The sequence below is a fragment of the Pantherophis guttatus genome, chromosome 1 (assembly GCF_059756535.1).
Source record: "Pantherophis guttatus breed Tessera chromosome 1, ASM5975653v1, whole genome shotgun sequence".
NCBI classification, from domain to species: domain Eukaryota; kingdom Metazoa; phylum Chordata; class Lepidosauria; order Squamata; family Colubridae; genus Pantherophis; species Pantherophis guttatus.
Window position 1 is genome coordinate 184,687,544 of NC_142063.1, and position 12,689 is coordinate 184,700,232.

General features: G+C 38.0%; 1 protein-coding gene across 23 annotated transcripts in view; it reads right to left on the reverse strand.

Annotated features, from left to right (window-relative positions):
* Positions 1 to 2,037: 2,037 nt before the first annotated feature.
* Positions 2,038 to 12,689, reverse strand: part of COL6A3 (collagen type VI alpha 3 chain) — a 151,456-nt gene continuing 140,804 nt past the window's right edge. For 22 of the 23 annotated variants that reach the window (XM_087885859.1, XM_087885845.1, XM_087885855.1 and 19 more), the window contains 2 exons: positions 3,565 to 3,735; positions 2,038 to 2,883 (listed from right to left, as the gene is read on the reverse strand). In XM_087885859.1, the coding sequence (XP_087741985.1) occupies positions 2,843 to 2,883; positions 3,565 to 3,735 (212 nt within the window). In that variant the 3' untranslated portion in view covers positions 2,038 to 2,842. Of the gene's footprint in view, positions 2,884 to 3,564; positions 3,736 to 11,698; positions 11,786 to 12,689 lie in introns of all 23 variants that reach the window. The other variant, XM_087885787.1, reaches the window with a different exon arrangement.

Genomic DNA, 12,689 nt, shown 5'->3' on the forward strand with positions numbered 1-12,689 from the left:
CCTGCTTGAACAGAAGTTTGGACTAGTAGATTGGAATAGGGCTTTGACCTGCAGCAAGATTGATGGTACACAAACAGGATTCCCAAATTGCCATTTCAGCCCAACTTTATAGGTAGGCATTCAAACCGATCACTTGTAGATTAGGGTTATCTCTAATGATTATCATCATTCTATTCCCTTTCTTGGGATTGCAGCTGTTGAGGAACCCAAAACTTAAGAAGACGTATCTGATTCAAACAACATTCTTACCTTTACTCAATCATATTTCAATAATACATACCAGGTACACTCACAGATTCATGTCGAAATCAAGAACAAGCAAACAAGTTTGTCTTACTATGAACAGACCTGTTCATAGCCAAGTAGCCCACCCAAAGAGACAGATGCTGGGTAAAAAAACACTGCTATGCTTTCAGCTGGATCTCAGCTAGTAAGCAGTGATGATCCTGCCTTAATGCCAAACAAGCTGCAGACCAAGTGGTAGGGATGGCAGTTCTACAAAAACATCTTCCTGCTGCAGCTTCTGCCTTATTTTGTGTTTGCTGCCAACATGTGTCTTGAAATATGGGGTATTTGGGTGAATGAAAAAAACAATTCTCACAGGGGTAAGAAACCACTGTAATTTGCTTCAATAAGGTTCACAGATGCTGCTTCCCAACCTTGACCCTTTCCCACACAAAGCTGGAAAGACACCACAGCAGAGAAATTGTCCAATGGTAAGAGATGGTGATCTGCATTTGGACTGAATACTTTGCAAGCTGTTGCCGAAGTGTCTGAGGTTTTTCTTAAGCTGGAAGGAACATAGGGCAGGAACAGCTTAAATGGCAAGTGTAGAATTGCCCTCTGTGTGATTTGCACTTGGGAAAAGGTTCATTTTGGCTCAATGCAATTCCCCAAGGGCTTATCTACATTGTCTGTTTGTCCTGTTTCCAGAACAAGCAAGGTTTCTGAGAGCATAAATGGATAATGTTTTTCTCTATTACCTCCCTCCTTGGCAAAGCAACCACAGGATGTAGTTTCTAACCAATGTGCACATTTATGACCAAATGTCCTGTGCCTGCCAGCAAAAGCCTTCAGTGTGAAACTGATTAAAATCTGGTCAGTTTCAAGTAGCAAGCTGTGAATAAAAGCAGTTTAGGAAAGGAAAGCTTGTTGAAGCAATCTCTTTGCTTTGCAAGGGGGCAAAAAAAGAGATAAGTTGCTTTTTGTGAAATGGTCAGCTATACAAATTTGATTAATAAATAAAAATTTTAAAATGGATCAGAACCAGGGGTGAAATTCAGCAGGTTCTGACAGGTTCTGGAGAACCAGTAGTGGAAATTTTGAGTAGTTTGGAGAACCAGAAAATACCACCTCTGGCTGGCCCCAGAGTAGGGTGGGAATGGAGATTTTGCAATATCCTTCCCCCAGGAGTGAGAAGGGAATGGGGATTTTGCAGTATCCTTCCCCTGGAGCAGGGTGGGAATGGAGATTTTGCAGTAGCCTTCCCCTGCCACACCCACCAAGCCAGACCATGCCCACCAAGCCACGCCCACAAAACTGGTAGTAAAAAAATTTGAATTCCACCACTGATTCAGAACACAGAATTTATCTGAATGAGAAGACAGCAACCAGTGATCTTCACATCTTTCCTTCCCTCCCCCTCTTTCTCTCTCTATCATGTTTTTTTCATTTACCAATCATTCTGCATAATAGCCAAGTTGTCTTTTAAGGCCTAGTGGTGCACAGTCTTATAATTTTGATAGGGGTTTGCTCTCCAAGCTTGTTTCAGTTTAGTTTCTGAACGTTTTGTTACCAGACTAAATAACATCATCAGTAGGATTTTCTTGTCCTATTCTTCTTTAGTTTATATATGTCTTGTGTCTTATACTTTTTCCAATTGCTTTTCACCCTTAGCTCCCAGATTGTCTAAATGAATATTCTCTAGCTGTTCAAGGCAGACAAAAAAGCAGGAAGCTGTTTTAAGCTTTCAAAGCTCTGGCTACTGCCTTAAGTTCCATTTCATATGTAATAAACAAGACCAGGTGGAAAAGTCCATTTTTATAGAATCATTTTTTATTGTAAAAAGCACCACCACATACACAATGAAATGCGAAGACTTCCAAAATCTCACTTAAACTTTATTTAAAAGTTCTTTTGTAAAGATTTCCTAGAAACAAAATAATAAAGAATTCCCACCCCAGCAAAAAATATTAAAAATGACAAAACACACTACATTAGAAGATTGCTAGAAACTTCTACACCATATTTTAAAAACTTTTGAACTTTGTTGTTATCCCAGCAGTGTACCAGTACCAGCAAAAACTGCATTTGTTACTAGTGTGATTGATCACACATACATAAAGGAAAATTGTTATAAAGTGTAATCCAGCAAGAGTAAAAGTAGAATGAAAAGATGACTCCTTTTTTTTCAGAACAGACATAACGCTTTCCATCTAAAGTTATGTTCAGTTATGGCAATGATAAAAGCAAGTATATAACAATGGCAGTGTTTTTTTCCACATTCTTTTAAAATTCTTACAATAGCCAAAATAGGTATGCTGGTAGAATCCAAAGTAAACTCGTAATTTGTTGAAACAAATAAAATTGGTAGTGGGTAAAATAGTACATACTGTTGAAATTATAGAGTATATCCCAGACACAATGAGCATTCAATCCACAAACACTTTAGCACCATATTGATAAAATCATGCAGCAAACACTTTCTTCAAGGTTTGTGCAGAAAGTAAAGCAGAAATAGCACAGTGCAAGGGAGCCTTATACCCTTAGCTTCTACATGGGGTATGTTGGCAATGGCTGACTCCTGGTTTTCTTAGAGGTATCTGTTGATATTTTGCTGTAATTAAGTTCCAATCATTGTCACAACATCAGTCTTGATGTAAGCTAGAAAATAAACAATGTTTTGTTAAAATTTCACTTCTGAAACATTTTCATGAAAATATTTTCTGATGAATTTAACAGAATACATAAAAGTAGGCAAGAATTTTGAAATTGGCAGCAATTGCTGTTTTCTAAAGCAGTTCCAGGACTGACTGCATAGAGTAAGCTGTGGGGTGCCATCTCACCCTCAATCTTGAAGAGTCTATGCAGTCTTCATGACTTCTATACCTGCAACCCTGGGCAGGCTTTCCTTTCTCGTTTATCTAAATCTACATAATCAGAAAGACCTCAGAAACTATATTAAAATATACTATGGCAAGGTGAGCAACTTTATGCCACCAAACATGCTTACAGGAGTACTATTTTTTAAAAAACATTTTCTTGTCTATGATTCAAATCTTTATTTATTTATTTATTTTTATATGCCGCCCTTCTCCGGAGACTCAGGGCGGCTTACAATGCGTTCTTGGTTTAATACAGCAAACAACTAGAAACATTTTGGCACTACATTTTAGGACTTGGCAATACAATGTCTATGACTTCTGTCTGCATATAATGCTGCATATAATGGCATTATAAATAATGACATGTAACAGTGAAACGTACTATAATTGTTTTACAGACCTATTAATCACTTGCTCTTAGAAATAAAAGCATGCAGTTAAACAATTATCTATTTGTTACCTGAAACACAGACTTTTTCACAGTCTTTTTGTGTGTCAAATCTATTTTCATTTCCACCACAGCCCCCATACCAGAATCTACCACAACGTGCGGTCTTTGGATCAAAATGCCATTTTAGAACAAATTTCCTGCAAGTACCATCATCTTTCTCCAACTGACAGATATCTTTGACTGCAAACCAAGAGACAAAGAATCAGTACATCACTTTGTGTAAAAAAAAAAAAATGAATACTTTATGTGAATGTTCTTCACAATAAAGTTCACACACATTCACCTGAACATGACGATAAAGCATTTCCAGTGATAATGAGCATGCTTCCTTCAGGAACAATAATACACACATATAAAGTAGTATTCAGTTTTATTATATACAGCAGCATGCAAAAATTTTTTAAAAAAAAAAAGGATGATCTGTTGTAAAGGAGAGAAATCACCTCAAATGAGGAAGTAATACAAGTTAAGAGCAATGGAATTCCTGGAAGGTATCTTAAAAAGAGGAGAACTTTAGGTTTGCTTTATCATACCTTTAAACATTGATAGAGTTACAAGGAGTTATGGAATTAAACTATATAGAAATTTCAAGACATAGAACAGTTCAATTTAAAAAGCCAAACTTCAGAAATATACAATGAGCTCCTGATAACGATGATTTTACAAGTATCCATTCTACATGGGGCTGCCCTTGAATAATATCTGGAAGCTACAACTGCATGGGCCCCTAGAGGGAATGACTGAGAATTGCTGGGTTAAGGTTTCCATTATCCCAACAAAGGGTGAGGCAAGAGAAATGTTATTAGTTCTGATATTGCTTCATTAATTTCTAAAGTCAGCTAGATTCTACAGTCTGCTTAAGCAATATCAGATCTACCAACACTTTGTTTGTACGTTAAGCACAACAGATTTAGTGTATTGTTTTATAAATATCACCCATAAATATGTGATACATGTTTATGAGTGATATTTGGTGATAAACATGTGATACATGATATAGGTGATACATGTTTATGCAGCTGGGTTAATGGGTAATAGCCACCAGGATCTTGGGGCTAATCTGGGAAAAAATCCAAGAGAGTCTTATTTGCTTAGTCTTTAGTTGAGAGATGATCAGAAAACCCCAGAGAGACTGGGAAGTCAAAGAAATAGAGGCAATGAAGGCAATGGCATACAGCAAAGCATTTTTACATAGCTGCCAAGAAAACTACATGGACATGCTTCTATAGCTACCAGAAATTGTGCTCAAATCCAGGAAGGCTCTGTGTGTGCATATGCGCACGTGTGTTCAGTACAATGGTATCCAGTTCAAATATAATTAATCAGACAAGTTACACAAATTGCCTTCCTATTCTGTGCTTGTTTTAAATACTTTTTTAGTTTTTAATAACATCAAGATAAATTATGTAAGCCTGTGTTTTCTTAAGTCTAAGAATTACTTAATGATCTCTGAAAGGTAGGTTAAACAACTATTTCATTAAATAATTATTTGCATCTAATTTTCACCTGTCTTGGTTAAATTTCCAAGTGATGGGAAAAAAGGAGGCCATTCGAAGTATTGGTGCCAATTGCTTATGATGCCATGATAATATTTCTAGAAATAATGTCATGGTGGAAAATTGTGCTGACACTTTGATAATATTGTCATCATTATAAACTGCTGGTCTTTTTAATGGTTTGTCCACTGATGCTGTCCAATTTGGTGTTCCTTTGAGCCTAATTAACACATACATTTCAAAAATGGCCCGGTTTCTTCATACAAACAGTATTACCTCCAAGTCTCATATGGGATGGTTTTAAAGTACCTAAATAGATTCAGTGCCATGTTTTTATTCGTTATACTGAGCCACGGTGGCAGAATGCAGTATTGCAGGTTGCTTCTGCTGACCACCAGCTGCCAGCAGTTTGGCAATTTGGGTCTCACTGGCTCAAGGTTGACTCAGCCTTCCATCCTTCCAAGGTAGGTAAAATGAGGAGCCAGATTGTTGGGGGCAATATGCTGATTCTGTAAACCGCTTAGAGAGGGCTGTAAAGCACTGTGAAGTGGTATATAAGTCTAAGTGCTATTGTTATACTCATATATCATTGAAATCTAAAATGAATTGTTTATTTTTCATATAAAGAGAAACTTAAATTTGTCATGTATTTTTAACCTGAAGGGGAGTAACTTCGAAGATCTTTCAAATAAATTTTGAACAAATACATCCAAATCAGATAAATCAAATCTGAAATGATCCAAAGCCTGATATTTTTTAAAAAAGAACATATAGGTGTATCATTCAAACTAGAATGACTTCCTTGGAGATGCATGATGTACCAACAGCATTCTAAATTCCATTAGTTTGCTAACATTGCATGAATCAGGACATAAATTTCTTAAATTAAAAGAAATCCCTGGCAAGATATATTCTATTCAACAAAGCGAAGAGTCTAACTCATAGACATAATCCTAGTCTATGATGGGACATTGTTCTTGAGTCAGAAGACATCCATGAAACCAGGAATACTTTACACTTGTTATTTATTCCCTTAAAAAATAAATCAAAATACTACAGCTGTGCAGTGCTCCCAGTTTGAAGGCAAAAAGATGCTAATGTTAGAGCTCTCAATAACTTCATAACCAAAGACAGTTTTCCCAGCATAGCCTGGCAGTTACAGTGGACAGACATGTAATGCTAGAAAAAGGCCTGACTGCTAATAGGTGCTGTCTTCACATCCCATGTACTTTACAGCACCTTTTGGCTCCTGAATTTGTAGTGGGACAGAGTCTACAAAATATATGTCACAAGCAGGCCTTGGATAAGTTGCAGGTATATTAACTAATGAAAGAATACTTTCCATTAAAGTATGACAGTATTCTATTAAAGCATTAAAGTATTCTATCCAAAGAAGAACAGACTCTTCTGTTTATTTAAAGCAGTTATATAGGGAAATGTGTGGCTAAAAATATTTTATGTGAATAAAGACATTTCAAAATTTGAAGTGATTTGCAGAGAGCAGGCTGCTGGTATAAAAATAAGCAAAATGGGCTTTTTATTCATTTTTTAAAAAAAATAAATGTGTGTGTGCAATTTTGGGAGAAAATATAATTATGTTACTTGGGTGGAGTACAGATATCCCTTGGTTAATGACAGTGATTGCAACTGGGAATTATGTTGTTACGTGACACAATTGTAAAGTGTAACACATGACCATGCCAATTTACAACAGCAGTTGTAGCAGTCCCAGTTGTGGTCACCAGATGCACCATTTAGTCACTATTTGAGACCTTCTCCTGCCTTCCTGACATTGCTTGTGAGAAGCTGACATTGAAGATCACAAATAGCAATCACATGGCCCCAGGATGCTGCAACATTGTTAATTGCAAGCTGGTTGTCATATGAGCTGCAATAGATGCAACTTCAAGGATTGCCTGCAAGACTCCTTATTCAGCACCATCATAACTTTGAACGATCACTAAACAAATGGTTGTTAACCGAGGACTACCTGCAATTATCCAAGTAGAATGTGTATCTGTGAACTTCCTTTTGAGTATGAAGAGCCTTTAGAAATCATTTTCTTTCTATTTTCTGTTAATTTTTTTTCTTTCTTGCATTTTTAAAGTTGATTTTTCTTTTTAGTTTGTTATTGTAGTTAAAATTTTAATAAAAATATTATTTTAAAAAAATCTTTAAATAACAGTTGGTAAAAAGGTATCTTTTTCTCGCATGTGTATTTGTGCCTTACAGCCTTCTGCTGAATCATCTGAAATATTCTACATCCTGCTAAATAAATTAGAGAAGAGAAATATTTGTGTTTCTACTTCTTGCACCAGCAAATGCTTCTTCCTTTTTTACATGGAATGTGGGGAAAAGAAACAATCTTACATTTTCAAGAAAATTAAAACTATAAGAAATCACATGGATCTTAGAATTCCAGGAAAAGATTTTAACAATTAGATTAATGCTAAGTAGGCTTCCTCAAAAGGAGAAGCTAATGGAAAGAAGAGCCCATGGAGGATGCCAGTTTAAAAAAGAAACCAAATGCAAAATTGCAAACAACTTGGGGTGGGAGATGTGTCAGAATGGAGACATGACAACACAAGCAGCCAATATAGCTGCACAAAGACTTTACTGAATTCTGAAAACAAAAAGAGGACCCAAATATGAGGTTGAAAGGAAATGGTACCTAAAAGTAACACTATTATTGGTCAAATCCCTGAAGCCAAGAAGGATAAAAAGGAGTTCTTCCAATTTGTGCAAATAAAAGAACAAGAAACTGTATACTAACTACTCCAAAAGTGCTATTGCTTAAGAAAGACAGCTGTATTGTCAGATAACAGGAAAAATTCTCCACTCAACTTCGATTTTGGCTCATGAGGTCTTCTCAGAAAGTATTCCACCAGAAAGAGGTGAAGGGCAGCATGAAGGAACAGGATTTAAATTTAAAACTGATAGAAGCCGACTTAAGATGTCATCTGTTTTTATAACTACAAGCCAGTATTCAACATTTCATATTTAAACCTTGGCTAATAAGGCAGCTTTTGTCACTCCAGGAACTTTTTAGAATGTAGAGATGGCCTTAATCTCAACTGGGAGAGAAATGTGTGACCCTGTTGGGCTTTGGATCTTTTAGCTGCTTTTGATCCCATTGGCCATAGTATTTTTAAAAGAGGTAACCTACTGTCCTGTGATGACATGGCTCATACGTTTTTTTGGAAATTATCAGAGGTTACCTTTGAAAGAAATTTGCTTGATCTCTTGGGCATTGTCCTGGGGGATCCCATAAGGTTCCAATTTGTCTTGCCTGCTATCTAAAATCATTATGAAGCCACTTGGAGCAATTTCAAGCAGTTACTACTAGTATTCCAATTACTACCATATATAGACTATTTCTCCTTTCCTTCCCATATTTCCAAGATATAGGAGACCAGAAAGACCATCTGGAGCAGAATTCAGACAAGATTAAATTACTGTTGATTCTGTGGGCCTACTTCAGGATTTTGGTGTTATTCGGGATGAGGTTACATTTCAATTTATCTATATATTTATTGATTTAATTTATATGCTGCCTGTCTCATTGTTGAAGTGACTTAGCTACTGTTGAAGTAAGAGTTCAGGTTCATACCTGAGAGTCCTCCTGAATCTAGTATTGACATTGAATAAATAGTGTAAAATTAGATTACTGCAGTATATTTGTTATGGAACAGCCTTATAAGATGCTTTAGAAGTTGCAACTGGCCCAGAATCAGCACATTAGCACATCTTTTCCGTGGCTTAGGCCTGAGCCTAAGGTCATCCAGTCCCATATAATGAGCTACACACTTTTCCAACTTTTGCAAATTCCATCTTGAACATATGTAACATGGAGAGTAGTCTATCCCCCATCCCCATGGAGGGTCTTGTGAAATAAATTGCCACTGGCAGCAAAGCAAGTTTCTTTTACTTTAAGAAGAAATTGAAAGCCTTTGCTTAAAGCCTTAAATGACATTTAGTTTTAGGGATTTATGCTGATGTTGTTAAATTATTTACATTATGGCTTTTAACACTTATATAGTTATATTATAAACTGGCCAAAGCTATTTGAGAAAAGACATCATATAGATATGTAAAATAAATAAATGAAACATAATAAGGGAAATACCTATTTACCCTGAATAAATTCAAGTAATCAAATGAGCTACATTCTAGGACAGTGGTCACCAACTGGTGGTCCACGGACCACTGGTGATCCCCGAGAAAATTTTGGTGGTCCGTGGAGGAATTTTCGTATTTCTGCATTTTTTATATTGCACTCATCCTCAAGCTATGGCCCCTGGGCCAGATATGGCCCCAAGAGCAATTAGTCCGGCCCGCACATGGGAACACACAGATGCACCACTCACATCACCCCACCCATATGCCAGCCCCCACTCTTAAGGCTGAGCTCAAACCTCACCTTGAGTAGAGCGGTGAGAGCCACATGAATTGGAACTGGAAGGTAAGACCAAGAGCTTGCCACACTTAGCCAAACGGCTGCCTTGGGGGAGGGGGGGGTTCAGCTGCCTTTCGGGCCTACATCTCTCCTTCTGCAAGGCCTCTGGGTGGGACTGTAGTAGTCACAGGACTGGCCGGTTGGTCATCCCGAAACAGCTCCTCCACCCGGGTACACCGGCCTGCTGGGAAGCTGCCTGCTCCTTAGCTTGCCAAGGAGCAGGGTGGAGGAGCTTCTCCAGGATGACTAACAGGCCAGTCCTGTGAGTGAGACTACTACAGCTCTGGAATATGGAACCGGCCGTGGCGGGGCTGGAAATCTTTGCCCTCGGGTGGCATGTGCAATGCACAAAAAGGAGCGCAGCCCTCGCTGTCCAGAATGAAATAATGATGCTGTTGCAGTGGTGGGGCTGGGGGCAGCACAAGCTGCCGAAGCAACGGTTGCGATGGCTGGAAGCTGTGGGAGCAAAGCACTACTTTCATTTGCATGGCAACAGCATTCCGCCTGGCTATATTTTCACCAGCCAGTGGTGCAAGGCAGACCTCATCTCCTGCCGCTTGGGGCTTGGAGCGGTAAACAACATCTGGTCTGGGGAGCAGCTGGATTTTGCTCTCCATTGCAGACACCAGATCGGCCCCCTGCAAGCTCTCATCTCTCGAGGAGCGCTCCCTGAAGTGGCGCAGGAAAATTTGGTTGGGCTCCTTGATAGATGAGAGCTTGCAGGGGGCTGATCTAGTATCCGCAATAGAGAGCAAAATTTGGTTTCTTCTCTCTGCTGTAGTGCGGCATCAGGATTCTGCCTTGGTATATTTGCGGTGCAAGGCAGCCCTTGTTTCCTGCTGCTTGGGACTCAGAGCGGTAAACAGAGTCTGGTCCTGGGAGCAGCCGGATTTTGCTCTCCATTGCAGACACCAGATCAGCCCCCTCCAAGTCCCAAGCGGCAGGAGATGAGGACTGCTTTGCGCCGTTGGCTGGTGCAAATATACCGAGGCAGAATGTTGATGCCGTGCAAGTTCAAGTAATGCTTTGCTCCCACACTTCTTCTGGCCCTTGTTGGTGCCTCCACACACCTCGGTCTCTCAGAGAGAAAGAGAGAATCAGAATGAGACACAGAGAGAAAGAGACAGAGAATGAAAGAGAGAGAATGAGAGGGAGAATGAGAGAGAGAAAGAGAGAATGAGAGAGAGAGAGAGAAAGAGACAGAGAGAGAATCAGAGAGAGTGAGAGAGAGAGCGAATGAGAGAGAATGAGAAACAGAGAAAGAGACAGAGAATGAAAGAGAGAGAATCAGATAGAATCAGAGAGAGAATGAGAGAGAGACAGAATGAATCAGAGAGAGAGAGAATCAGAAAGAGAGAGAGTGGGGGGGAAAGAGAGAGAGATGAGAGAGAGAGAGAATGAGAAAGAATGAGTGGGAGAGAGAGAGAGAAAGAGAGGGGGGAGAGAGAAAGAGAGAATGAGAGAAAGAGTGGAAGAGAGAGGGGAGAGAGAGGGAGAGAGAGAAAGAGAGAGGAGAAAGAGTGCCTGAAGGACCCCATCCCGTCATTGGGAGTCCAAGTGCTTCAGCGAGCAGCGTGCTGGATTCGTATTAGTGGACTGCAGGATTTAAAATTATGAACTTGGTGGTCCCTGAGGTCCAAAAGGTTGGGGAACCCTGTTCTAGGAAACTAAAGAAATTTGCTAATGGTCTGGCTTAACCTTCAACTATCTTCAAGAAATCTTGACAAATGGGAGATGTGATAGAAACTCAAGAAGGGCAGATATTTATTACTATTCCTCAGCAGTTAATAGCATTTACAATTATATTTTTGTGATATTTTGTTATTTTAATCTCTTTAGGGTCAGGGAGAGCTTGACATGGAATTTTGTTATTCTGCATGAATTAATATTGTGAACTCTTTTCTCCATTACTTTTTAATTATATTTAATATTTTATTATATTACAAAATAGTTCACTTAAAAATGTTTGACAAGATTATGAAGCTGGATCATAGTGAGCTCAACGGTTCACATATCTAGGGAAGAATCTTTTACTCTGATTAGAACAGCACTCAGGACTTTATTATTAACCTAATTTTATTCAGTTATCTCTGCCTGTTTTTATTTTAGGGATGCTTACTAGTTATCACTTTTCAATACACATATTTCCCTTGATCCAATTAATTTCAGCTTTCTTTTCTTTTACTCATACCTTCTCTTGCTACCTTTTTTGCTCTGCTTCTTAATTTCCTTCTTGGAAATTTCCTCCTGGGTAAATTCTTCATGTGCACTTTCTGTCCTGTAAATGTTGAGACCAGTTATGTTACTATGGCTGTGATGCCTATAATGAGCATGCACAACCTAGAGCATGGATGGAAATAAACGTTAACTAAATTTAATTTCGCATGTTATTATTGTATAGTGTCTTCTTAAAAAGAAGATGCAACAGTTCTTCAGTGCTTCATTTTCTCCTCACAACAGTTTATCCTACACAAATAAAAAATCTATGAACAATCAAGTATCCGCACAGTTTGTGGGGCAAATTACTGTTTGTCATACAGCCAAAGGGTATTTGTTCAGTTCATTGTGATTTCTTGTGGTTTGTTATTAACAAAATTTTGGATTCTATTGTTATTTCCTTCTAATATTATGGAGAAGAGACAAGGACCATGGAACACCTATTATTTTACCAATTTTAACTGAACAGCTAAAGAATCCCACCATTCAACAGGGTGGTATTATAATAAGAATAAAATTTGTGATTAGTTCTTACTGGAAATGATCTTGTATAAAAAATTGGATTTCAGTGAAATAGATGAGATTATTCACTATATACTCTTAATTACAAATGCTATTGAATATATTTCTGAAACCAATGGCAAGCAGTCCAAAAGAATATTTACCAAGAATAAGTTTCATAAACTTACAATGAAAATTTGTATCAATATATTTTCAGAAAAAATGGACAATGATTCAATAAGGTTCATTTGCAGGTTCCTTTCCATCTGTTTCATGGAAGAAGCATGGATTTTTTAATAACCATCTCTTGTTGCTGTACTAGTGGGTGTGGCTCAATAATTAACTAGTTTATATTTTCACCTTGCTTGAAAAATATTTGAGGCAAAATTAAGGTCAGAAAAACACAATTAGGATAGTGCAAAATAGAAATATGTCTCCCTATTGAAACCTAATTAGTTAATTAG